Source organism: Panthera pardus, unplaced genomic scaffold, assembly GCF_024362965.1.
Source record: "Panthera pardus isolate Hobbes unplaced genomic scaffold, ASM2436296v1 HiC_scaffold_8, whole genome shotgun sequence".
Classification (NCBI taxonomy): Eukaryota; Metazoa; Chordata; class Mammalia; order Carnivora; family Felidae; genus Panthera; species Panthera pardus.
The window spans coordinates 684,425-711,056 of NW_026527013.1; the positions used below are offsets into that span (position 1 = coordinate 684,425).

Here is a 26,632-nt window from a genome sequence, read left to right on the forward strand (position 1 = left end):
GCCGGCGCTCATCTGTGCGTGGGGCCCGACCCTGGGTGCTAACTCGTGAGCGGTGGGTGGGCAACAGAGCGGGGCTCCGTGTGGGTCCCCGTCCTCCCACCTGTGACCAAGCTGGGCTTCTCTGGACTTGCCCCCAGCTGCCCGAAGGCCCAGTGAGGAAGCCTGCGAGGTAGACGGAGAGAAGGGGGAGACGTGCGCTCCCCTGCTGGGGTAAAGGCCCAGAGAGAACTCCTGTTCCCGTGCACAGTCCTTGCTCGGGCTCCCTGCTCTGTGCCACCTTAAACCTGGAGCCCTGGTGGTGGAGAGTCAGAGGGGAGGGGCTGGCCTGCGGCTGCCCAGCCTGAGGTCTCCCCCGCCCCGCCCCGGGGCTGCCCATTGGCCCGAGTTGCCACAGCCGTGTCGTCGTGAGGAGCTGCCACCAGGTGGCAGCCTCGTGCCGTCCGGCGTCCCCTGCTGGCCCGCAGAGGGTTGGGTGGGAGGGAGGTGGAACCAAGCTGTTGTACCGGTGGGCTCTCCGTGTCCCCTGCTTCATCCTGAGCCCCGCCTTGTCCCCGTGTCCATGGTGGCGTGGACTGAGCCTGCTGCCTACTAGGGATCTGTCGGCTCTTGGGCCCGTCCACCGCTCAGGCCAGCTGGCCTGCCCTACCACGCCAAGCCTGCATCCCTGCCTGCTGCCAGGGCGCAGAGAAGCCATTTCCATCATGTCAGCTGGCCAGCCTTCTCTCCAGCTGGGGTGTTCTGCTCGGGTCCCTAGTCTGCTTCCCTAGGCATCTCTCTTGGCCTTCCCACACTCCAAATCTCACGTTTCACCCTTCTCCTGTGCTGACCAGTTGCTGCCTCCAGGAAGTCCTCCCCGACTGCTCCTCCCATGCTGTTCTTTGGGAGGGTCCCGCACTGAGGGCCCAGCAGGTCCTCTGGGGAAGGTGGCAAAAATGAGGCCAGGCCCCAGAGATGTCCCCCACGCCCTGCCCTTCTGGCTCTGGCTCTTTCTCCACGTGTCCCCCCACCGTGGGTCTCTCCACTCGTCTCTGTCTCTCTGTTTTTGTCCTTGCGTTTCTTTCTCTGACTCTGAACCTCCTTTGTGTTTCTCTCCACCTGCGTGGTCTCTTTCACTTGGTCTTGGTTTCCGTCTGTCTCTCTGCGTCAGACCCACTGGGACACGCTTTTAACAGGCACGCAGACACCGTCCCCGGCTCTCCCGCCCTGTGATCTGCGCCCCCTTCCCACAGCTCTGAGCGATTTTTCGAGCTTCAAAAGGCACGTTAATTACTCTAATGAGGTCAGGAGAGACCCCGCGCTCTGCCATCCGGAGCTGGGAACACACTGCCTGTCCCCCGTCCCCCGCCCCGAGCCCGGCCGCCGCGCGCCCACCCCAGTCCGGGCAGGGTGGGTGCGCTGCCCGCTTCCCGGCCCTCGTGCCTGTCAGCAGCGGTCTCCACGCCCCCCCCCCCCCCAGCGTTAGCGCCGAGTAACTGGCAGCCCCCGCCCGCCGAGGTTAATGCACTGTTAGCAGGAAGTTCTCAGCGGCTAAAAGCCAGGAGAGGGGCCCGTCAGCCCGGGATGAAAGGGGGGCCCCTGTGTGCACGCGGGCGAGCGCGGGAGGGGCTTCCTGTGCTCACAGGCAGGCCCGGTACACGGCGCAGACGCTCACGTGTGGGAGGCACGCAGGACGTGCACATGCACTCGGGTTCGCACACGGGGGTCACCGCAGCGGGTCCCTAGCCTGTGCCAGGTCGGGGGGTCCAGACCCACGGCCCAGGCCCCTCCCGGCCCCTCCCGGTACCTCGATTGCCCCGCAGGCCACCACACATGCTGGACGCGGCCAGGTTGGAGTCTCGGGCTCCTGGTTGACGACTCGCTGTGCAGCTTGAGTCCCGGCCTGACCCCGGCCTCAGTTGCCCGTCTGGGAAACAGGGACAGGTGGGAGCTGGGCCCGCGTCAGCGGTCAAGGCGGGGCGTCTTCCCGGGACCTGGGGGGCTCCTCTGCCGGCTCCACTCTTTGCACCTGCCGCACGGGGAGGAGTGGGGCCTCTGAAGACCACCAGAGCCGGGGCGGCAGGTACATTCGGTCCCATTGGTTATTTAGTGAGACACTTCTGCCACGCGGTTTTAGCTTCTTCCCTGGCACTGTGGCCTCTGAAGGTGCAAGGGTGTCGGACACTGACCCCAAGCCGTGGGACTCGCCCTGCGGGCCAGGGGTCGGCCGGCAGCAGGCAGCAGGTGCTGGACCAGGGGTGACAGACACAGGCTAGGAGCCAAGTCTGAGCTTGGCCTTGGCAGGACCCTCCCCAAGTCTGGAGCAGACCCCCAAGCCCGAGAGTGCAGAGCAGGGTGGACAGGGGCAGACCCCATCGGAGACCCTGTCCTGGATCTGAGCCCAGGGCTGACAGCCGACCCTGAATGACCCCTGACTTTCACTGAGCCTTGAGCCCCAGACTGACCCCTGTCCCCAGAGTAAACCTGATCTCTGACCCTTGACTCCAGAGGAAGCTTACTCCAGAATGACCCCGCCCCCCACACTGGCTGTGCCTGGAGGCTGGGGTGGCCACTGGCCCTGGGAGGGGACAGGGCCTCCTAGGTGCCCACAGTGCCCCCCCCCCCCGCGGGGCAGGAGTCCCCTGGAGCAGCGGGTCCTGTGCCCCCACCCCCACCTTGCCTGGGGCCAGGCCTTGGAGCTGCCCTGCCCTCCCCTCCCCAGGGCCCCGCCTCCAGGAGCGGCCGGCGGGCGCAGGGAGGTTGAATGGGGGACGCGCGCCTTTGTTCCTGTCCCTGCTCTGGCTCTGACCTTGAGAGAGAGACAAGAACAGAAGGAAAACAGAGCTTCAGCTCAAATCCGCTCGGCAGCGGCAGTGGCGGCTCTTGCCTTGGTGGCCCCTGCATGCAAATGAGCAGCCCCATTGCTGGGCCTTCGCCGAGGCGTCCTCCCTGTGTGGTGTGCCCTTTCTGTTTCCCTGATCCCCTGCAGGCTCACGTCCTGCTGGCTTTGACAGAAGAGACCCCAGCCCCAACTGTGAGGTCCCATCAAGTGGGACAACAGTGGCAGCTTCCAGAAGGCGGGACACTGGGCTGGGCCAGGCTCCACCTCCGTAGCTGTGCAAGGAGGACTTCCTCACTGGGGGCCGCCACCACCCTTGTGCTCTCCAAAGGGCCAGACCCGTCATCCTGGGCTGAGCTGGGCCCGTGTTGCTGGAAGCCCAGGCCCTCACGCCAGGGGCATCCGGAGAGTCTATTTGAAGGGCCAGCCCTGGGACTCGGGTACCCGCAGTCAGGTAAGAGAACAACACCCAGGACAGGCAGGCTGAGTTCTCCAGGGGACAGAGGACCGAGAACCTCCTCGTGGCGGGGGGCGTGGGGGGCGGGGCGGGAAGCACGGGCAGGGACCGGCCTTGATGGATGATCAGAATTTGAATGGCACAAAAAAGGGAGGTACTCTCAGGGCACAGCCTGAGCAAAGGTTGGGAAGGGGTGGGGGGCAGAAACTCAGGCGTCGTGTGGCGTGTGCCCCCCAACACCCTGGAGGGACGTGGCTGGCGTGGGTCCATCCACTTTGCTGGGGTGAAGGTTAGTTTGCCGGTCTCTGGCCTCTAATGGTTCCTGTTACGAGGACCTGCGACATTCCCTCCCGTGGGGACCTTCTAGTTCAAGGGCTCTGGTCTCACTCTCACCAGGCCTGGGCAAGTGAAACAAGTCCAGAGAGGTGGACCCCAGCACTGGCAGTTTCCAGCCGCCACTTGGTGACAGAGTACCTCTATAAACTCAGAGTCTGGTGACAGAGGCTGTGGCATGCATAAGACCGGAAAACGAAGGAACAGGTCCCCAGTGGGCTCCCCAGGAGCCACCACTCTGGGCCTCCGCTGAAGCCGTGCACTGTGCCCGGATGCCCTTCTCTGTCTTGCTCCCGGGTCGGATTTCATCTGTGTATGGACTTCATCTGCTGTTGGCCTGGATCCTACCTTGGGCGGCTTGGATCCCACCCTGAGTGGCTCGGGCGGATCCCTTGTGTAGTGGGCACCTGTTCTGTGCCCCCGACGCTCAGGAGCTGAAGCAGAGACTGTTGCTCCTTTTCCCAGGAGAGGAAACAGAGGCCCACAGAGGACAAGTGACTGCCCTGAGGTCCCCCAGGGAGGCAGTGGTGGACCAGCCTTTGGACTCGGGCCAGCGTGTGCCGAAAACACCTGCCCAGGAGGAACAGGGAGGCATGAAGCCGGTTAGCTCGCCGAGGTTAGGATTTGGGGTCTGGGTTGGAATGACTGAATGACGGTGGGACGGAGAGGGGGTGAGTCGTCTCTGTGCCTCCTCCTGTCCCCGGGGGCCAGGCTCCGCAGACCGCCTTGCTGTCCTGAGGGAGAGGAGCGCAGGGGACCCTTGTGAGGATGATGGGGGCGGCGGTGGTGGCTCGAGGCCCCCCGGAGTTGGGCGTCTCCGGGGGGGCGGGGAGGGGGGCAGGCAGCCCCACCGGGAGGGACGAGGGGCGAGTCGGGGACGGTCTGGCCCGGGGTGGGGGGTGGGGTGGGCGCGGCGGAGGCAGGAGGGGGGCCATCCCCCCACCCCCGCCCGGCCCCCGCGTGGCCGGGGCACGGCAGGAGGGGGCGCCCGCGGCCCTCCCGGCGCTCGGGCGGGACAAAGGCCGGAGCCCCGGCCCCTCCCCGGCGGCTGCGGCGGCCGCCCGCGCTGCGAGAGTCCGCGCGGCCGGGGGGCCGGCGCCCGGGGAGGACCCCCGGCGCCCCGCCCGCCCGCCGCCTGCCTTCTCGGCGCCCGAGGTCGCGCGCGCACGGGCGGGGGGGGGCGGCCGGGGATCTCCAAGCGCCGGCGCGCCCTCCTCCCGCCCGCCCCGAGCCCGCCCGCTCGGCGGCGGCGGCGGAGGAGGCGGAGACCGCTGGCAGGCGGCGGCCAGGCGAGCGCGGCGGCCGGACCGGGGCCATGGCGCCCGCGCAGCGCCCGCTGCTGCCGCTGCTGCTGCTGCTGCTGCCGCTGCCGCCGCCGCCGCCGCCGCCCTTCGCGCGCGCCGAGGACGCCGCCCGCGCCAACTCGGACCGCTACGCCGTCTACTGGAACCGCAGCAACCCCAGGTGAGCGCGGCCGCGCGCGGGGAGGCGGCGCCGGGGGCCCCGGGCGCCCCCCGCCCCGGCCGGGCCTCCGCGCCCCGGGCTCTGGGCGGCCCCCGAGCGCGCTCCGCCTCGGGGGCGGGGGCGGGGGGCGCCGGCGGGCCCCGGCGGGAGCCCCCAGGGAGTTCCGGCGCCCCGGAGTTCGGGGCGCTCCCGCTCCTCGTGCATCCTCCCCCCCGCACACGCGCAGGGCGCCCCACCGGACGCCCTGCGCGCCCAGAGCGCCGCCAGCCCCCGGAGTTCGGGGGGGACCCTCCGAAGCTGGGCGGCCCCGAGTTCCTTTCCCGGACTTGGGGGTCCCCCATCCTGGGGCCTCTCCGGGGACGCCTGCCGGCGTCGGAGTTCGTGGAGATCCCCCGGGGAACCTCATCGCCGAACTGTGCCGGGTGGGGACCGCGGCCTCCCCCTCCCCCCGGGGCAAGGGGTCCGTGGGCGCGTCCTGCGGGTGGGTCCCCACGTGAACTCGGGGAAGTTGATCTGTTCCTCCCTACCAAACCAGGACCGTCTTCGCTCCAGGGGGCCCAAGGTCCTAGCTTTGTAGAGGTGGGGAGACTGAGGCACCCAGGAGCGGTCCTGGGAGTCTTGGCCCGGCGGCATCCTCTCCCGTCCTCCCGGTGCTGATGGGGAAACTGAGGCACAGAATGCACGCGTGGCTGGCTCAAGGTCACGGTGAGGGGAGAGGAGCGGAGGTCGGGACCCAGGTGGCCTCGTGCCCAGCCTGCTACGCCTGGCTGCGGTGTCCTGGCCGCCTGCGCAACCCCTTCGGCGCCCAGCGCTAAGTGCAGTTTGGGGGGCAGCCGGAGTCCCGGCTAATCCGACTGAGAAAAGTTTGCTGGTAACTGACCATGTCCTGGATATCTGCAGAAGCCTCTGGGCCACCGCCAGCTCTCCAAGGCCGGGGGGCCCACGGGAGATGGGGTTTGGAGCCCAGCACTCCGAGGGGTCAGCCCCAGCACCCAGGCTCCCACGGCGTTCCCAGGGCCGGCTGGGCTGCGCATGGGAGTGAGGAGGCCAGCCTCTCTGCTTCCTGCCCCTCTGCCACTGGTCACTTTCTCTCCCTTTCAAGTGCCGGTCAAGACACCCTCACTGTCCTCTGCCATCCCGTTACTGTCGGGCAGAAAGTTGCATAAAGGGCCGTCTTTGAGGCAGGCTCTGGGACAAGGGTAGCCACTGTCCTGCCGTGGGGGGCAGGGAGCGCACCCAGACGCCCCCCTCAGTTGCTCAGCTGTGGGGTTGGGCCCCGGGGCTGAGGGCCGAGACCCCGGGCTGCACAGGGACAGTCAGGCCACCGCGGAGCGGGTTCCCTGGCCGCCTTGCCCTGCTGGTCACATGTGGGTTTGATTAAGGCTCTTCCCTGCGGCCGAGCGGGGGAGCCCAGCGGGCAGCGCCTCCCCGGCCCAAGTTTTTGGTTTCAGCTTTGGAATCTCCGTCCCAGGCATGGCCTGTCCTTTGTTCTAGCAAACGCCAAACACACGAGGAGCCTCGAATGGGGACGGAAGGGGGTGGTTGGGGCCGCCTGCCGCCCCACCTGCCACAGGGCTGTGGACAGGATCCCGGCCGGGGGCGGGGGGGGGGGGGGGGGACAAGGCAGCCCCAGGTGCCCGGCTCTGGCCTCACACCCGAGCGCCTCCTGCTGCTGACCTGACAGTCCTGTTCCGACCAGCTGCCCGAGGGCCTCGGTGGCCCAGGGACCTCTCCGGAGGTTCACTGCCCGGGGCCGGCTGGCCTGGAACCTGCAGCCGGTGACAGGGTGCGTGTCGGACACGGGAGGAGGGGCGGTGTCGGGCCTCGGGTCCAAGGGCACCCAGGAATGGTGATTTCCCCGGGGGCGGCTGCCCAGGGCAGAGGTGCAGGGTCCGCGAGCAGGCCTGGAGCTGGCGGCAGTCCCGCGGGTAGAGACGAGAGACCCGGCTGGGTTAGTAATGGATCGGTGCGGCGGCAGGTGGAGGAGATGGGGGGGGTGCCCAAGAGAAGGGGCGCACACAAAAGGCACAGCAGGGAAGGGGTCAGAGCGAGGGCTGGGCACACTGGGGTGGGGGGCAGGCGGTCGTGCAGGAGCTGGAGGGACGGGTGTGCTCATGTGGGGAACGGACAGGCAGTGGCGCGGTGAGGCCGGCCACGCGTGCCCGGGGCCGGCCTCGTACCTGCACCAAGGTAATAAGTATGTGGCTCTGTTTTCCCAGTCACATCCTCCTGCCGCGCAGTGCATGTCCTGCGCACACGCGGCTGGTGGACGTGGCCGAGCGAGCCCCGCACCCACCGTCACCGCCGCGGCAGGGTGGGGCCCCGCTGTCCGGGTCAGCCACCCGCAGGCGGGTCACCCCCGCAAGCCGGCCGCGCGCCGGCCCCTCCCTGGTCCTTGCACCTGTCCGGGCCGGGTGGGGCTGGGCCCTCCGGCGGGGCCGCGTGTGCCGCCGCGGGGGGCTCGTGCTGTGTGTGTGGGGAAGGTCGGCGCGCCTCCGGCTCAGGCTTCTGTGTCTCCGCCTGTGTCGCCGCGTGCACTCGCGTGCTTTTTCCCCGCGGCGTGCAGGGGTCACTCACACACACGCCTGCGTGGCAGGGTGACGCATGTGCCTCCCGGCTCTGGCATGTTTGCACACGCGCGTGCGTGATTGTGACAGAGTGCGTGCACGTGTTCGCACGGCGCGTCTGCGCGTGGAATGCGCGTGCCCTGGGGGTGCGCGTGCCCGTCCGCGTGTGCGTGTCTGCACCGGGGAGGACGGGTGTGTGTGTGTGTTTGTGTGTGTGTGTGTGTGTGCGGGGGGCGCACACGTGTGTCTTTAGCGCATCTGTGAGCGGAGGGCACGCGTGTGGCCGCGCGTGCGGCCCGGCCCCGGCCGTCCCAGGGCCCCCGGTGAGGGGGCGGACGGTTCCGGCGATGGCGGCACGGCTGGCTCTCCTCCTCTGTCCCCTCCTCGAGCCGGGTGGGTCCTCGCCGGGGGACTGTGCAGGGCACCCGCTGTCCCCGAGTCCCCCACCCGAGTGGCGAGCGCGGGCCTGCCCGTGCGCGTGGTGCCGATGCGGGCGGGGGCTGTGGGGCCGGAACAAACCCGCACCGGGCGGCTCGGGCCGCGGGAGCGTTTGAAGGGGCTGCGTGTGCTTCCGCGTGTGGGGGTGCAGGTAGGAAAATGGCGACCGGAGAGGGTCTTTCCCACGGTGGAGGCGTCGGGCCTCCCCGGTCCCCGTGGCGCTGCAGCCCTGCCCGCGGCCCGGGGAGAAGTGGCTTTGACCGGGTGATGCCATATTTTGCTGTAGGAGGGTTTTTGGTTTTGTTCGAGAGAGGTCAGTCTGCCTGGCTTTCAGAGCTTGGAGGGCGAGACCGCTTGGGTCTGGGCACCCGGGGCCGAGGGGGGAGCCCGGGCCCGAGCTCAGGCAGGCGGCTGGGCCGCCCGGAGCCTCCGCGTCTCTGTAAGTGGGGGCCGACAGGTGTGGCGGTCAGCAGACGGTGGCAGGGCCCTTGTGGCCGGGCAAGGCCCCGGCGTGACCCCAGGGGCTCAGACGTCCCCGACAAAGAGGGAAACCGAGGCAGCTCCTGCGGGTGAACACAGGGGCTTCTGGGGCTGGATCCCAAATCTGCATGGACAGCGACGGTCCAGCCCGAAGGACAGGGCGAGAAACAGCTGAGGGGGCCGGGGGGGGGGGCAGTTCTGAGGGCCGCCCCTCCCACCCCCCCACTGCGGGCCTGGGAAACTTCTGTCCGGGTCTGCCTCTGGGGTCTGACGGGCAGCCGGGCCTTCCCTGTCCCCAGCCTCGGTGCCTCCCCTTGGGGCGCTGTGCCTGCGTTGGCTCTGGCAGCTCTGACCTCCGGGCCTCCCCACACGTCTCCGTGAGGTCTGCGGGCCCCTCGGGGTCACCTGTGGACGTGGTTCTTGGGGCAGCACATGCGTTCACGGGGTCTGGGGGGGCGGTGTTTCTGAGGGCCCGGCCGTCTCCTTCCATCGGCCCGTCCCGCAACCCCTAAGCCAGGCCCGCACCCCTCTCCTTACCCTCAGGAGCGGGAGACGCAGCCAGCCTTGCCCCGTGGCGTGGCTTTGGGGGGACTTTTCTCCTTTGGAGATGGGTCCAGGGGGAGGGCTCGGCTGTGCCCCCCCCACACACACCCCCGGACCCCATGCCACGTCTTGGCCTCCACACGGATGACAGCTAGGTGCACCGGCACAGCTCGGTCCCCACGTCAGCCACACTTTGGCAGGCCAGCCCTGGCCGGGGTCTCGCCCCCATGCCTGCTCTCTTGTGCTCTGGGGGCTCGGCCGCCACGCCTCGGTCGCCCTGTTGGACCTGGGGATTTTGGTTTCAAGCGGCTCCGGCTCCGTTCACTACACGAGCCAAGTTGCCCCCTCGGCCGGCCCAGCCACAGCCACGCACCCGTCCGATCTGCCCACCCCGTTATGCCTCCCTTTCACGGACCCGGAGACAGTGACTCACCCATGGTTCCGGGGAAGGCGGGCCGGTCGGGCTGTCCCCAGTCCTAGAGGCTGCTGCGTCCAAGGCCGGCTGAGGACACTGGGGGGTGGGGGCGGGGGGGTCCAGGACAGCCACGTCCTGTGTGCTGCTGACCCCGGGGCCCAGAGGCGGGGCTGACCTCTGGCTTCAGCTCTGGGGTCGGGTCGTTGCTTCAGTTACCCACCCCCTCCGCACACAGCCTCCCCGAGGCTGACCCCGCACCACCTGGGGGCCCGGGTTTCTCTGAGGCTCCCCCCAGCACTGGAGCTCCCCCCCCCCCCAAACCCCTCGCCGCAGCAGAAGGAAGGTGGCCAGGCCTCAGGTGGGGAATGTCTTCTCGACCCCTCAGAAAGCTGGGGGTGCGTGCCGAGGTCTTGGGCCTCGCCGGGGATGGCGGTGGGGAGGGGCTGACCCTGCCCCGGCCTGGGCCTCGGGACCCTGCTGCCCACCCAGGGCCCGCCTGGGTGTGTCCTTCCCTGGGGTCTTGGTCACTAGGCGGCGTGATTGGGTTCAGACCAGGGAGCTGGTCCCAAGTGCAGCTGGCAGGGTGGGCTTCAGCTTGCTGGCGCCTCACCCCTGCCTCAACTTCTAGTCTGGGGGGGTGGCACAGCCCTCCCCACTCCCATTTTGGGCCAGACTCCTAATTAGTTGCTTTGCTATTAGCGTCTAATGACTTGACAATGGCCCGATTGGAGCTAATTAGCTGCGGGGTAGGGGTGGGTTTGGCAGGCAGGGGCTGGGAGGGCTGCCTGGAGGAATGCACGTTGGCAGCAGCCGGCAGGGTGAACGAGAGTGGGGGTGAAGGTGTGGCACGGGAGGGGAAGGGCTGTACGTCTGAAAGCCTCAGGAGCCCTCTGTCTGGGAACCCGTCCCAAGTCAGTCATTAACCCCTTAGTGAGAGTTTTTATCTCTCTCTGTTGCTCCCATGGAGCATTTGCATATCAGGCTTCCTCACTAATGGAGAAAATGAAAGCTTTGTCTTGCTTGCACCGGCTTGGTTTTGGGGTTGGGCCCTTCCCCCGCACAGGCGCCACCCTGAGTAGGGGCCAGGCGCCCGCCCCTGGTTTGCCCACCAACTTGGAACCGGGAAATGCCAACGCAGCAAGGCCATCGCTATTTTAGAGCCGGGGAGGGGAAAACAATGGTCCGCTTAGGCAGCCAGAGCTGGGGGGGTGGGGGCTTCTTCTGGGACGCACCTGCCAGGGGTCCTCACCCCATGTGTGGGTCACCGTCTGCTCCCTGTGACTCTGGCACCTCAAAGACCTTGAATCTTTGGCCTTTGTTTGATCAACAAACGTGCGGAGGCACTGTGCACGAGGCCTGTGCCGGCAGTGAGGGAAAGGGGTGGAGAAGGAGGCTGGCCCCCAGGGTCCGGGGTCGAGGGGGGGGGGGGGACAGACAGCAGACTGTGTAAAGGTAAAAATATGACGATGTTGGAATGAGATATGTGATGAGGTGGAGGAGGCGGGAGAGAGCAGGCTGGGCAGAGGAGCACATGCAAAGGCCCTGGGGTGGGAACCCGAGCAGCCAGAAGGCTGGTGTGGCTGGAAGGAGTGAGCTGGGGGCAGATGGGGGACAACTTGGGTGGGAACAGTGAGGCCATACGGGCCTCGTGACCCGGGAGGACCGTGGGTTTTATTCTGAGCGATGGGGGAGCTCTGAGTCAGCGAGTCAGTGGGTCTGATTTACACTCAGAAAAGCGAGCCCCGGATTGGGGGAGGCCAGGAGCCTGGCCCGCCTGGCAGGGCCCAAGCATCCAGCCTCTGAGCCAGCAAAGCAGCCTCGCTTTTGGACGTTTTTCGGGAGATTAAACGGGAGAGGAGAACAAGATATTGGTCCAGCGCAGGGGAGGCAGACACCATGGAGAAGCACGGGCAGGGGTGGGGTGGGGAGTCGGCGATGTCCCGGCAGCCCCACCCTCGAGTCCATTCGTCTTGCGAGGCTCCGCAGAGAGCTGAGCTCTTCCCTTTCAGGCTGAGCATACATCCCTGCAGCAGAGGCCAGGGAGGAGAGGGGAAACTGAGGACCAGAGGGGGCCGCGGCCTGCACGGCGGCCGGTCCTGTACGCCCCCTCCCCCCACACCGTGGTTTCCCCACCTCCACCTCCCCTGCAGGGTCGGGCCCGGGTGGTCCTGGCAGGCGCTTGGCCACGGCTGTCATCGATTGGCTGATCAATGGGGCTTTCAATGGGCTGGGAAGGAGCGAAAACGACTTTTGAAAAAGCCTGGAGTGGCTTTTGCATCGATCTCGCCCAAGCGGCCAGAGAACACAGCCAGTCCGTGAGACACCCGTGCTTGGCCAGCCGAGGGGCAGCCCAAGGGATGGGCACGGTCGCTGCCTAACCCTGCCCCAGCCTGACCCTGCTATGAGCCTGACCCTACCCCAGCCTGACCCTGTCCCTGTCCCAGCCTGACCCTGACCCTGCTTTGAGCCTGACCCTGGTCCTGACCCTGGCCCTGCTGTGAGCCTGACCCTGACCTAGCCCGACCCTGGTCCCAGCCTGGCCCTGCTGTGAGCCTGACCCTGACTCTGCTCCAGCCTGACCCTACCCCAGCCTGACCCTGTCCCTGTCCCAGCCTGACCCTGACCCTGCTTTGAGCCTGACCCTGGTCCTGACCCTGGCCCTGCTGTGAGCCTGACCCTGACCTAGCCCGACCCTGGTCCCAGCTTGGCCCTGCTGTGACCCTGACCCTGACTCTGCTCCAGCCTGACCCTACCCCAGCCTGACCCTGTCCCTGTCCCAGCCTGACCCTGACCCTGCTTTGAGCCTGACCCTGGTCCTGACCCTGGCCCTGCTGTGAGCCTGACCCTGACCTAGCCCGACCCTGGTCCCAGCTTGGCCCTGCTGTGAGCCTGACCCTGACTCTGCTCCAGCCTGACCCTACCCCAGCCTGACCCTGTCCCTGTCCCAGCCTGACCCTGGCCCTGCTGTGAGCCTGACCCTGACCTAGCCTGACCCTGGTCCCAGTCTGACCCTGCTGTGAGCCTGACCCTGACCTAGCCTGACCCTGGTCCCATCCTGACCCTGCTGTGAGCCTGACCCTGTCCCTATCCCAGCCTGATCCTGACCTTGTCCAAGCCTGACCCTGACCCTGTCTCAGCCTGGCCCTGCCCCAGCCTGGCCCTGACCCTGCTCCGGCCTGATCCTGTCCCAGCCTGACCCTGACCCAGCCTGGCCCTGGTATGAGCCTGACCCTGACCTAGCCTGATCCTGGTCCCAGCCTGACCCTGCTGTGGGCCTGACTCTGACCCTGTCCCAGCCTGACTTTGGGCTGCCCTGCCTCTGTGCAGGGCCTGCTATGTACACGACTGGTGTTCTCAAGGACTGTCCCCACTGTACAGAGTTGGAAACTGAGGCTTGAGACGAGAATGAAGCACAAGACCTAGCTGGGTGCAAGCCCGAGCCTGAACACAGAACTACCTGCAGCCCCCAACTGACCTCCACTCCCTGAGTCTCTCTGCTGTATTCACTGAATCTGCAAACAGCGTCCCACTTCTGTGGGGGTGGGCAGAGCCCCCCATTCCTGGGCGGTCCGAGAGCAGGGAAGGGCTGGAGGTGAGTCTGCTCCCTCCGACTCTCCGAGCTGGAATTCTCGGGAGTCTGGGCCTCAGCCGCAGACTTGACATCCCCACGAGATCTCCTGGGTCAGGTTGGGAAACTGAGGCACGAGTGAGCAAGGTCTCCCGCTGCCTCACTCCCCCCTCTGGGGTCCCCGGAGCCGCCCCGACCTGGGCGCAGAGCCTCCGGGCTGCAGGGGGGCAGCCAATCCCGGCTGATAATCCTGCCCCCCCCCCCCCAGTTGCCCGGCATGGGGGCCGCACCTCGGCTCCCTCCCGCGGACTGGGCCACAGAGGCGTGGCGTGGCCAAGCTGGGGTCCAAGCAGCCTGGGCCCCTTCTGCTGTCGACCCTCACTGGGCCTCAGTTTCCATGCCTGTACGGAGAGGGAGAAGGGGCTTCCCACCCCTCCTCTGCTTTTAGGCCTTTTATGTGCTAATAAAGCTCCTCTCTGGAGGCCCCCTTGTCCCTCCTCGGTCCAGGCTGCGTTTACATGACAGGGACCCAGGAGACCGCGTCCAGGAGATCTAAGGGCTCCTGTCGCTGTGGCCCGAGGCGGTGATGGTGGGGGGAGCTGACCTCCATCCTCGCCAGGCGAAGCTGGGTCTGGGGGGGCTCCCCAAGGCTGCGTGCACAGGCTGCCTGACAGTTGGGACCTCCAGGGCAAAGGCTGGGAAGCGGGGCTGAGGGGCGGAGGCGGCAGGGGTGGGGGAACCTGGTGAGGTGACCGGGAGGTTGGGGGGCAATTGTCAAGTCGCAGAGGCCCTGGAGGGAGATCCCCGGACTTGCTGGAGTCACACTGGACATAAGGAGTTGAGGCTGGGGGCGGAACCCAGAGCACCTCTGAGCTGGGCTGGGACGACCTTCACGCCAAACCCTGCCCCCCCCCCCCAAGGAAACTGACGCTAGGAGAGGGGTCCAGAACACCCAGCTCCAGGCCCCACCCACCTGTGCCGCCTTGGCAGTCAGATCTGCCGAGGAAGAGCTACGGCGGCTGCCTGTGGTGGGCAGCCTGGGGGCTGCCTGGAGGAGGGGACGTGGCAGTCAAGCAGTAACGTTTATTTGGAGAGGGACTTCGTAACGGGGAGCGGGGGCAGCTTGTGCCGGCCCCGTCACGGAAGGGCCCGGACGCGCGGCCTACGGGAGGGAGGCTGGGTCCCGGGGGCTCCGCACCTGCCGCGTTGCATGCGGTTACCCAGAATGCCCCGCGAGGCGACCGCCCCTCCTCCCCCCGACGCCCGCCTCGTGGCGGGCGGGCGGGCGGGAGGCTCCGGGCGGCCTGGGGGGGAGGGGGGGTGGGGCACGTGGGCCCGCGCCGGCCCCGCCCCCGGCCCGGCCCGCAACCGCCGGCGCTGACCCGGCGCCCCTCGTGCTCCCCGCCCCCCCCCCCTCCCCGCGCGCGGACCGCGGGGTCCAGGTTCCACGCGGGCGCGGCGGACGACGGCGGGGGCTACACGGTGGAGGTCAGCATCAACGACTACCTGGACATCTACTGCCCGCACTACGGGGCGCCGCTGCCGCCGGCCGAGCGCATGGAGCACTACGTGCTGTACATGGTCAACGGCGAGGGCCACGCGTCCTGCGACCACCGGCAGCGCGGCTTCAAGCGCTGGGAGTGCAACCGGCCCGCGGCGCCCGGGGGGCCGCTCAAGTTCTCGGAGAAGTTCCAGCTCTTCACGCCCTTCTCCCTCGGCTTCGAGTTCCGTCCGGGACACGAGTACTACTACATCTGTGAGTGCGGGGGCGGGGGGCGGGGGGGGCCGGGGGTGCAGGAGGGGGGCCGGGGGGGGATGCACGAGGGGGGCCGGGGGTGCAGGGGGGGTGGGGTCTGGCCCAGCCTTGGCCTCTGTGTCTCCCGGGTCAAGCGCTTGAATGGAATCATCCTTCTCGCCAGCCCCAGAGGCCTCACTATCTAGAGTTCCCATTTTCAGATGGGGAAACTGAGGCTCAGAGTGGGGCTGAGGTCACAGACCCGCAGATGCCCCTCTGTGACCTGTCTCTGGATCAAGCCACTGGGCCTTTGGGCTCCACCATCAACTTGCGGGCACCGAGATCAGGGGTGGTCACTGCCCCCCCCCCCCCCCACCGCCAGGGAAACGGGTGTAGGGACTCTGGTGGGGGAGGGGAGCATGGTCAAAGCCAGGGGCGAAGGCAGAGCTCGGGTTCTGCCCATCACACCCTGGCTTGGGCAGGGAGCTCCCAGGCCCTCCCCCGGCCACCCTCCCCCACCATCTCCCCCCCACCAGGCCCACCTGGCCCAAGATCCCCTGAGGACTGTGGAAGCTGCTTTTCAGGGCTTGGGGACCCTCAGGCACAGCCCCGCGGGGCGAGTGGGCGGGGCTGAGGGAGGCTGTCCCTGGCTCTGCTGCACATGGGAGGGGGGAGGGATTCCAGGGGCATCCTTCTTCCTCCCCCTAAAGTGCCAATGGCAGGGTCTGGGGACAGGACGCTGCTGTGCCCTTGGCAGCCCGTTACTCTGCAGGGACTTAGCCAGGAACGCGGGAGTCTAGGCGTTGTCCCCACCGGCATGGGGGCATCGGGGAGCCCGCGTTGGTGTGGGGCTGATGCCTCTGCAGAGCCACTGCGACCCCAAGGGGCACGGAGATCCCCATCTCTCGGCCTCGTGGGAGCCCGCAGGGAGCCAGGGGGGGCGCGGGGTCCGCCCCTGGGGCTGTGGGGAGACGCAGCCCCTCGCTACCCTCCTTCCCGCTGCGTCACATTAAACTCTGTGAGGCTTCGTTCTTTCCGCTCTACTTGGATTTTTTTTTTCCTTTTAATTCAAGGAAGAAGCGGGTGGAGGAAGGGAGAAGGTGTTTAAATTAAGGCCTCGTAATATGAGAAAAATTACATTTTTCTTTCCAGGACGGGAGTTTCATAAAGATAATTATTGTAATTACTCTATGACGAATGTTATTTTTATTCCACGCTTTTTTGTCTTCATCTTCCAGCGTGAGGGGCTTCTGGGGGCGGGCAGAGGCAGTGGCCACCAGGAGGACAGGGGGACAGGCCTGAGCGTGTCCGTGTGCCGCGTCGTGCACACGGGGTGGGGGGGGGGTGCCCGTGCCGTTGTCACACGTGAACCCCCGTGGCCCCCACTGGGCTTCAGGCCTCCTTCCCCTCCCTACCCGGGTCCCCAGGCCGCCTCCCGCATGACTCACCGCTGTGGTGTGACCCCGGCCCCTCCGGGAGCTTCCGTGGGCCGTGTGGGCCGAGAGGCAGGGAGCAGGAAAGGTGGAATTGGAGGCGCGGGGACCTAACGCTTCGGCCTCCCTGTGACCTCCAGCAGGGTGCGTCCCTCTCCGCGCGAGGTGGGCGCATAGCCTGTCTCCAGGGGTGACTGGCTTCTGGGAGCTCCCAGATGGAAGTAATCATTTCCAGAGCACTCACTGTGCGACGCACGAGGCCCAGATAGGGGGTGAGTTGCCCACAGACACCAGAGAGCAGGTATTCGATCCCAGATCAGTCATTTGGTGACACTGATTTTTTTTTTTTTTCTGACCGGTTAAAAACATTTTCATTCAACACCTTCGAACTTTGCTGTGTGCTGCCTTGGGGTGACGTGGAACCAGACACAGGCACCCCCAGTCTCTGGGGTCGGGGTTCAGCAAAGGGAGGGGCAGGGGAAGTATGCGGGAGGACTTCTGGGAAATAGAGGGCATTGTGTCTAGGGCTTTGAGGTGTGCTTAGGAGTTTTATGGGCAGAACCTCCCGTAGCCTTGGGTCAGGGTCGAGTTACCAGTGTGGGGAAGGGGATGTAGCCCCAGGAGGTCTCTGGCACTGAGAGCCCCCTACTCCACAACCCCCACCCCCCTCTCTTCCAGCTGCCACACCGCCCAATGCTGTGGACCGACCCTGCCTGAGGCTGAAGGTTTACGTGCGGCCAGCCAGTAAGTGCTCGGGGCGTCGTGCAGGGTTTCACCCCCCACCCTTGTGTCCCGAGCCCACAGAGCCCACGGACGGCTCGGCAGAGCCAGGGGGTGGTCCCAACACAGCCCGGGGAGTCCCTCAACCTCAGCGATGGCGGGGGCGGCTCCTGACCCCGAGCCTCAGTTTCCTCACGTGTGAACGAGGACGGCATTTCAGACCTTCGGGACTGAGGGTGAAGTCCGTGACCGGGCCCTCTGCTGAGGCCGTGGCTCCCTCCATCCAAGAGTGAACACCAGGGAGGTGCCCCCAGATAGGCCAAAGGGCCCACGTTCTGAGCTCTTGAAACATCAAAGCCACACGCAGAGAAGGGGGGGGGGGTCTCCGCAGCCTTGTGACTTCACCCAGGCGCCGGACACGCATTTGGCACCCGCTGTTTGCCATGCTCTGCACAAAAGGCACAGCCCCGACCGAGATGGACAGAAATCTCCGGGTCTGGGAGGGACAGCTGAGGCAGACTGTGGGCGTGGGGGTGCAGCCCCGTGGGGAGGGGGGCCACCTGCTGACCATCCTGCCTCCGTGTCCCCCCAGACGAGACCCTGTACGAGGCCCCGGAGCCCATCTTCACCAGCAATAACTCGTGCAGTGGCTTGGGCGCCTGCCAGCTGGTCCTCAGCACCGTCCCTGTGCTGTGGACCCTCCTGGGCTCCTAGTCCCGGCCCACCTGGATGCCCCGCCTAGAGACCAGCTAGAGACTCCGTTTCTCCCACGACTGGTGCTGCCCTGCCAGGCAGGGGGGGGCTGTCCACCGCCCCAGGGCCAGCCCTGGGGGGCGCGGCTAAAGGCCCTGATGCCTGAGAGGCCGGGTGTCTGTCCAGCCTCCCGGCCAAGCCATTCCTTCCAGGGTGCCGGAGAGCCCGCGAACCTCTCGCTAGGGCTTTTCTTTTACGGCGGAATGAGAAAGACTTGAGTTTTTAATTTAATTTATTCCTTGCTGTTGCCGGTAACTTTGGGAAGGAGACAGAGTGGATGCTGCGTGGGTCCCTGGCCCCCCCGGGGCACGGGGATCGGGAGACCCCTGGTCTGGTCGACCCTCCAGGTGCCCTGGGACAGGCCGGTCTGAGACGGAAGGGGCCGGGGATGCGTGCCCCTAATTCCGGCCCAGGGATCAGAGCCCACCTCAGACCCCCCCACCCCCCACTCCCCACTCCCCCCCCACCTCCTCCCTCCAGGGTGCCTCACCAGAGAGCCCCCGTGTGGAGCCCTGGCCCCATCAGAGCCCCCGCCCCCACGTCTTAGAACCGCTTAGGCCCCGCCCGGTCCCCCCAGCCTCACCCGCTCGCCCCCGAGGCCCAGAAGACGTGACATTTCTGTAAATAGAGCCAGCAAGTATATACTGTGATTTATTTTTACTGTATTCCTAAGGATGGCCTGGAAAGTTTCTTTTTTTCTTACCCCTTCACGGGAGGGGGGCACTTTTATTTTGGTGGGGGGGGTGGGGGGACTTTTTAGAGTAGAAGCCGCACTTCGCAATAAGCTCGTGTGTCTGTCGGAGCCCCTGCCCCTACTCTCCGAACTAATAACGTTTGTAAGAGAAAAGAAAACAGGACAAAAGGAAACACGGGGGCCACCACCAAGAAAAGACACCCCCCCGACACTTTAAAGAAGCAAACCGCATTTATACAGATTTCATATTTCCTACCCGCCTTTCCTGATCTGTGTTTTATATATATTATATATAAATATATACGGTGCGAGGCCGCCAGGAGACGGCTCCTGGATGCCGGGTGGGGGGCTTTTGTAGGGGGCATCGTGGGCGGGTGGTGGCGTCACGCCTGGAGCTGGCGACCGGGACCCCCCCCTCCATTACAATCAACTTTGGATTCTGTATTTTTTTATAATAAAATGAGCGTAAACTTCGAGGATGTGCATGTGTGTCTGGGGCCCTCGGCCCGGATCGGGAGGGGCACTCGGATAATAATTTGGAGTCGGGTCTGGAATCTGCCAGGCAGAGGCGTCTTCGAGGGCCCTCCGGGATCAGTCGTGACGGCTTCTTCGCTTGTTCGGAGGCTGGGCCCTGGGATGGACGTTTCACGGGGTGCTGTATCCTCCACTGCCCTCCGTGGGCCTCAGTTTCCCCCTCTGACAGATGGAAGCAAGTCCTCTGCTCCCTGGGGCAGCTGGGAGGGGGAGAGGGGAGCCTGGCTGGCTGCGAGTATATAGCAGGGGCCCATTGGGATGCCAGGACCCCCAGGGCTGCTCAGGGCCTCCTGCCCCATCGTCCGCTTGGGGCGCGAATCCTCCCGTCCCGTGACGGGTCTTGTAGGGTCCGATCAAATCCTATGACATCCGTGTAGCCAAGCTCTACCTCCGCGTGACTCAGTTTCCCTAACTGACCAGGCCAGGGTGGGGTCTGTCCGTTTCTTTTCTTTTCTTTTTTTTTTTAATTTTACGTTTATTTATTTTGAGAGAAAGAGCGTGCGGGGAGGGGCAGAGAGAGAGAATCCCAAGCACCCCGACGCGGGGCGCAAACCCAGGAACCGTGCGAGCGTGACCTGAGCCGAAATCAAGAGTTGGGACGCTGAAGGGGCTGAGCCACCCAGGCGCCCCATCTGTTGCCTCACGGTCCCTTTCTGGCTTTGCAAAAGGCACGTGTCCGGGGCTGGGGTCGCAGGGGCCTTCACCCCAGCCTGGCCCCAGGTGGGGGCACAGAGAGGCTGGGGGCCACCCAGCAGACCCTGTCAGATGCTTGTCGCCTCGGTGGTACGTCCGGGACCCAGCGTCTGGGGCACAATTAGCGGGGAGGAAAGGCTGTCCGCTAATTAATTCGGCCGAGCTGGGCCCCACGACAGGACCTGCCTCTTAATGAAGCCAGTGTAGCCGCACAAAGACCCCTGTGTGCGCCCCGCCCGCCCTGCCCGGTGTCCCCGGATGGACGGTGACGCCCGAGCTGCGCATCGGATCCCCCACTCCGCAGCGAGGACCCCGAGGCTCAGGTAGGGGGGAGGCCTGCCCCCCCGCGGCTGTTTTCCCCCAGACCCCGCGTCGCGGGGAGGGAACCCGAGGGAGGACTCAATGCGGGGATCGTGGGGCGGGATCTTAGCAAGTGACCTTAATTTTCTTATTTCAAAACAACTTACTGAGATATAATTCACATAGCACACCATCCTTCCATTTCAAGTACAATCCAGGCGCTCGGGGGGCTCGGTCGGTTAAGCGTCCGACTTGGGCTCCGGTCACGATCTCGTGGCTTGTGGGCTCGAGCCCCGCATCGAGCTCCGTGCTGACCGCTCGGAGCCTGGAGCCTGCTTCGGGGTCTGTGCCTCCCTCTGTCTCTGCCCCTCCCGCCACCCGTGTTCTGTCTCTCAAAAATAAGTAATAAGACATTTTTAAAAATTAACAAAAAATTAAGTACAATTCCACCATTTCTAGTACGTTCACAGAGCGGTGCAACCATCACCTCTCTCCAATTCCATCACTCCAAAGGAAGCCCCGCCCCTATCACCCGTCACCCCCCCATCCCCCATCCCCCACGAGCCCCCTTCCCATCCGTGGATGAGCCTGTTCCGGACGTTTCACACGCGCGGACTCACACCCCGCGTGGCCTCTCGTGTCCGGTTCCCTCCCTGAGCGTCGTGTGTTCGGGGTCCGTCCGCGGGGCGGCGGGGGTGGGCGCCTCGCTCCTGCTCGCGGCCAGGGACGTTCCCATGCGTGGATATATCACATTTTGTTTATCTAGGCACCAGCTTATGGACGTTTAAGGCACTTCCAGTTTTTTAAGACAAAGTTTTAGCACAAAAGGACCTCGGATGGGTAAGGACAAAAATAGCTTTGTTCCACCTCAGGGTCTTGGCACATGTTGTTCCCCTGGGTCGTGTACCCTTCCCGCAGGTCACCGATCACTGGTCCGCTCCCTCCCTGAGACCTTTCAGATTAGGTCACACGTCCTCTCTCGACGTCCCTGGCCAAGTGGCCACTCCCCCCCCCCCCCCCCCCCGCTCAATGTGGCATTTCTGATTCTTCCCTGTTCTCCCCCGGAGACTGGGAGTTCCCAGGGGGCAGGGCCAGTCCTTGGTCATCACCGGGACCCAGTGCCCACACTTGGGAGGCCCCCCTTGGGCTTGTCATCTGCTACGTGCACAGGCACGTACACGCGTGTGCAGAGGAACCCCCAGCCGCTCTCGCCCACGCACGCCCCTTACCACTGGACACTTGCGTTCAGGGCCTGGGTCACTGGCCACCGTCCACTGCCTCAGGGGCCACCGTCAACACGAGGAGGGGCTGCGTTGTGCACAGTGGGGACCCTGACCCTGTGGCCCCCACCCCGGCCTCTCTGCAGGCCCCCTGGGCAGTCGTCTGTATGCGGGCCCCTGAGCAGAGGGGACTCGATTTCCCTCCCGGGGTGCCCGGGTGCCCCGCCACGGGGAGGGGGTCTGGGAGGTGGGGAGGGGGCGTCCTGAAGTCCCCCCAGCACTTCCGGCTGCTCTGGGATGGAGGCGTATCTCCTTGCCGCGAGCACCCGGTTAGATTTGCTGTTGTATTGCTTTGGGGGGGGGGGGGGGTCAGGCCTCAGCCTCAGGATGGGGGCCTGGTTGCCCCTCTCCATCTCCACTGGGGAAAAAGCCGCAAGGCCCCAGTGCCCCTCACACTCAGGGCTGACGGGGACCCCCTGATTTTAGGGGTCCCGTGACACAGCTGGAAGCCCATGCTCCTGTATCCCGCTTCAAGGAAGGTCCTCACCCCAGCTCCTCCCCGCCTCCCTGGGCGCGCCCCCCCCCCCCCCAGGGCCACTGCCCTGCCTGCACCTTCCCAATTAGCTTCTCTCCCTCCCCCTCCCTTGCTCCTCAAGGCCCCAGATCTTGTCTGTCTCCTCCTCTAGACTGTCAGCTCCCTGAGGGTGTGGAATTTTGTCTGTCCTGGTTGTCACTGCGTCCTCAGTGCCTAGAATGTGCCGGGTACACAGTAGGCGCTCAGTGAATTCTTGTTGATGAATGAATGAATGAATGAATGGATGAGGCAGCTGCCTGATTAGCAGACAGAACGTAACACATGGATGGTGTTCCCAATGCCAGCGTCGGCGCCCCCAACGAGCAGTAAGTGTGCACCTACTGTGTGCAGCGGTCAGTGCTGGGCCCTTCCTGGGTCTGCGTGGCCTCCGGGCCCAATATCTGGGGGACTTTCAGGCCATGGTTGGCGCCCCTGATCCAGGCTGCAGGTGGCCAGGCGGCCACTGATGGACAAGGAAAAAAGCAAGTTCACAGCCCAGAAGCCCCCGAGGAGCCATCAGTCACTGCACGATAACACGCAAGCCGGAAATTAAGTGGACGCAGCCAGGCAGGTGTGGCCAGCAGGGCAGACTGCCCCGGGAGCGGTTCCTGTCCCCTCCAGGTCCCCGACCCCAGCTGCTGGGCTGCAGGCATCGCTACTAGGGCAACTCGGGCCAGGTCACCGGGCTGGGGCAGGGGTGTGGGCCTGAGGGGGAGGGGCCTGAGGGGGAGGGGCCTGAGCGCCAAGCACAGGGCAGATGGCAGGTCCAGCACAAAGGCACAGAGACCACACTGATGCACAGCCCAGGCTGCGGTGGAGGCTGTGGGGGGCGGGGGGACCGCAGGGGAGGCTGTGGGGGGAGCTGCAGAGGAGGGGGTGGGCGGGGCAGGACTGGAAGCCAAGAGGAATGCACACTGGAGGGTGGGGGCTGCCGGGCACCGGGACCTGCACCCCCACCCTCACCTGCTGGTGCAGAACCCCCCCCCGCAGTGCCCCCCGCTGGCCGTCTCCACACTTACTGGGACCTCAGGGTTGCTCAGGGGCCAGAGACCGGGCTGTTAGGGGTGAGCCCCCTCCCGCTGCGGCCAGAGGTTGGGAGAAACTCGGGGGGGGGCTGTGTACTGACCCACCCGGCTGATGGAGAAACAGGCTGAGAGGCCGGGGGCCTCATGGACAACGCAGTCTTCGGGGGGCACCGAGTGGTCGGGGAGGCGGCTCTCCTGAGCACATGGGACAGAGCCCCCCCCCCCCAGGCCCCACTGGCCCTTGGAGCGAGTCCAGGGTGACCCCGGGCCTCTGTGGGATCAGGATTTGGCCTGGGGCAGCCCAGGGCATGAGATCAGAGGTCCCCCCACTCCCCCAGCAGCCAGGAAACATTCCTTGGGTCCCTGTGTTGGGGACCCCTGGGGCCTCCCTCTCCCTGAAGCTCTGATGTGCTGTGCGGGTTGGGGTTTAGGGACCCGGGAGCCCGGCTGTGGTTCCGGTCCAGACACCCCCCACCCCCCACCCCGTGCTGTGGTTCTGGTCCAGACCACCCCACAGGCGGTGCCGCCTTGCCCTCTGGGCCTGGGGCGCTGGCCCGGCTCCCAGGGTGGGGGACGCTTCCAGGGGAGATCCAGAAAAGTTATTTCCCAGGACCCTCCTCCCCGTGGCCTCTCAAACCCCAGCTCCCGAGGGGGCGCACTGATGGGGCGCAGGGGGGCCGCGAGGGGTAAGGGCTGTGGGTTGCGGTTGGCGCTTCCCCGAGCCCCCACCCCCTCCCCCGCCAAGACTCCTCCCCGGCCGCCTCCCCCGCGCCGGTTTGCAGGCTCTAAGTGCTTAAAAGCCTCCTGCGGCCGGGAGCAGCGGCGCGGGTGGAGGCGGGGGGCTGGCAGGGGGCCCGGGGCGCCCCTCCGGAAAAGGCCTTGAGCCTGAGACAGGCGGGGAGGCCAGGAACCGCCCGCGCCCGGCACCCCACGCCCGGAACACAGGGCCCGGACCCCCCGCCCCGCCCCGCGCCCCCAGGTCCCTCCCGCGGGGCCTCCCCCAAGCCCCCTCTTCCCGCCTCCGTGCTTCTGCCCGCGCTGGTCCCCCACCGGGCCCTCTGTTGTTCCCTGCGCTCCGCATTCGGGTCCCAGCTCCTCGCCCGGGACCTCAGTTTCCCCATTTACAGACTGCGGCGGGCCGGCGGGCGTGCGCTCCTGTCTCTGGGGAGGCGAGGAGGCGGCGGGGGAGGCCGGTCCGGGCCAGCCTCGAGGAAACTGGGTCCCGCCCCAACCCCGCCTTCCTCCAGTGGGACCTCCCTCCCCCGGTTTACCCTTCTGCTCCGCAGAGGAAACCCGTCTCAGACCCATTTCACAGATGGGAAGGCTGAGGCCAGAGGAGGGTCGCGCCCAGTCCCAGGCCCCACAGCTGGCACCCCCGCTGCCGCTGGCCCCATTAGCTGGGGGGGGGGGGGGATGGGGGAGGGCCGGATGTCCTCAGTCCAGCCTCCCGCCCCAGCAGCCCCGTGGGCAGCACGGGCAGTCTGGAATAATCCTTATGATGTGGATTCAGTGTGGGCTCTGAGGAGCCGGCAGGCCTGGGGCGGGGGGCGGGACGGCCGGACTGTCCTCATGGGGCGGCAAAGATGAGAGCCTGTGATTGCCCTGCCGCGGCGGGGGGGGGGGGGGGGGGAGGCACCCCCCAAAGGCCTCTCTTTGGGGCCTGCTTGGCAAGGCCCACTGGCCTCTGGCAGAAGGGGGTTCAGGCCCCTCTCTGCGCCGTTGCCTGCCCCGCTCCGCCCCTCCCCTGCCGGGCACCAGAATTATGGTTTGCAATATCTCTGCTCCCCTGTGCGGCCTGAGTGTTAACGAGGCGCCTGCTGCGGAGCCCCGCACCCTGGGGGGCGTCATTAGCATCATCCCTCACACCCACGAAACTGAGGCACGGAGAGGTTACGTGCTGCCCTGGCCGAGACAAATTCCAGGTTCCAGCACAGCCCTGGCCCCCCTACCGTGGACGAGCCCCCAGTTTGCTCATCTGGAAAACGGTGCTGTAGAGGCACAAGGTGGGAGCTCAGAGCCTGGGGTTCCCTTTTTTTTTTTTTTTTTTTTTTTAAAGTTTATTTATTTGAGTAATGTCTACACCCAACATGGGGCTCGAACTCCCAACCGGGGAAGCAAGAGTCACATGCTCTTCAGACAGGGCCAGCCAGAGGACCCCAGAGCCTGGGGTTCTTGATGACCTGACTAGTTGCCCCCATAAGAGTGGCCCTTTTGGTCCCCCCCCTCCCTGCGCGGCCCCACCGCCTGGCACAAAGTCAGGGCCCTCAGCGAATGTTTGTTGAATGACTCAGTGTTTTGTGCATGGACTCTGAATCGAGTGCTCTTTCACTCCCAACTGGGAGAGACTGGAGGTGCTGGCCTCATTCTCCACTGTTCACTCCTTAGGGCATGCCTGGCATGGGGGGGTTGGCGGGGAACAGCCTCTCTCTGATAAGGGGGGCAGCGGGGGCACCGCAGGAGTCAGCTATGCTGGCTGGCAGATCTTTAAATTAAAATACATATATACACCAGATAAATAAACCCGGCCCACATCCTGGTGACAAGCAGAATTAAATCGCCCGGTTGGGGACCTGGCAGCGATGGCTGGGGGGCGGGGGGGCAGTGGTGGAGGGGTGGGGAAACATCACTGGCTCCGTTTTCATTCTCTGACTGTCCCCACTCCTGTTGGTGGACGTTCCCACAGCCCTGCAGCCTGCTGGGCACTTGGGGAGACACTTAGGGGATCAGGACGTGATGTGGAGCCCAGGGGTCCCACAGGCCCAGGTCGGGGCGAGGCCAGCTCCTCAGCTGGGGGCCCCTGGGTAAGTCACGTGCCCCCATCCGAACAGGGGACACTCTGCCCCGCCACCGAGTGCTGTGGCAGGGCACAGACCAGGTTTGGGTCCTGGCTCGGCCCCTCAGGGGCGGGGATCAGCCGCAGACCCTCCTTGGGAGCCCCTGGTTGCGCCCCCCCTCCCCCCACACCCCCCCATCATGTTGGACGCCAGGGAGACCCCATTCAAGCACGCAGGGGAGGCGCCGTTGGGGCCCACACTGCTGTGGGGTCCTCCCTGGCCCCTTCCCTCTGCCGGAGCTTGGCCCGTAGGGGCGGAGGAGTGGGAAGGGAGTTTTCAATTAAGGAGCAGCTAATCGCCAGGCAGCAAGGGCCGTTCTGGGGCCCAGTAAATCTATTATGAAAAGCCTCTAAATGTATGTAAAACCAGCCTCTGACAATCCAGGGATTAGGCCACCGGGAGGGGAAACCGAGGCGAGGGCCGGCTGGTGGATTAACGGAGCAGGGTCTCTCGGGGGTTGTGGGGAGCGGTCCCCGGGAGTCGGGGCAGAGGGAGAGAGGTCTTCCTCTGCAGAAGCCAGCACCCATTTTATAGATGGGGAAACCGAAGTCCCGACAGGCCGAGACCCAGAGCGGAGGAGCCTCACCCAGCACCCCGGCCGGGGTGCACGCGGGGCGCCCCAGAGCGCACCCCTGTCCAGCGGTGGCCTCGGTCCCCACCTGCTGCTGCCCCCTTTGAGGCACACCGAGGTGGCAAGGTGGCCTGGATGGTCTGAAAGATCGGGAACCACAGACGGGGGCGTTTGCCCCCACAAAGCTGCCAGCGAGCCCCGCCCCCAGCCCAGGAGGAGCCCCCAGGGGAGGCGCGGGATCCCTGGGCACGGTGGCTGTGCCCATACCTCCCACCCCGAGTCCCAGGAGCCCCAGGTGGAGGCCCAGCCTGAGCAGAGGCTGGGCTGGGAGGAGGCGCTGGCAGAAAGGGATTTTGTGTCTCCTCCTGAGGGTCACAGGGGGCCCTGGGGGGGGGGGGTTAGCCCAAGGGGTCCTGGCCTCCCTCAGAATCTGTTGTGGGAACATCAACCCTACTTCCCTCAGGGG

The 26,632-nt window shown here is 66.0% G+C and overlaps 1 protein-coding gene and 1 long non-coding RNA gene across 2 annotated transcripts; one reads left to right on the forward strand and one right to left on the reverse strand.

Moving 5' to 3' along the window:
- Positions 1-4,551: 4,551 nt before the first annotated feature.
- EFNA2 (ephrin A2) lies at positions 4,552-17,897 on the forward strand. Its single transcript, XM_053898150.1, has 4 exons — positions 4,552-5,069; positions 14,523-14,836; positions 16,927-16,992; positions 17,561-17,897. Exons 1-4 carry the CDS (start codon positions 4,921-4,923, stop codon positions 17,680-17,682), a joined length of 651 nt encoding a protein of 216 aa, XP_053754125.1. The 5' UTR covers positions 4,552-4,920; the 3' UTR covers positions 17,683-17,897.
- On the reverse strand, positions 11,936-12,562 carry LOC128775658 (uncharacterized). The gene is made up of 4 exons (XR_008420564.1): positions 12,413-12,562; positions 12,245-12,362; positions 12,077-12,194; positions 11,936-12,026 (listed from the first exon to the last, which is right to left on the reverse strand). It is a non-coding gene; the product is annotated as an uncharacterized LOC128775658 (long non-coding RNA).
- Positions 17,898-26,632: the final 8,735 nt, after the last annotated feature.

What these genes read in the sequence shown, in the direction of transcription:
- EFNA2 (XM_053898150.1), top strand. Translation starts at nt 4,921, where the DNA reads ATGGCGCCCGCGCAGCGCCCGCTGCTGCCGCTGCTGCTGCTGCTGCTG. An exon ending in TGGAACCGCAGCAACCCCAG is followed by an intron (nt 5,070 to 14,522) that starts GTGAGCGCGGCC and finishes CGCGGGGTCCAG; the next exon opens with GTTCCACGCGGGCGCGGCGG. An exon ending in ACACGAGTACTACTACATCT is followed by an intron (nt 14,837 to 16,926) that starts GTGAGTGCGGGG and finishes CCTCTCTTCCAG; the next exon opens with CTGCCACACCGCCCAATGCT.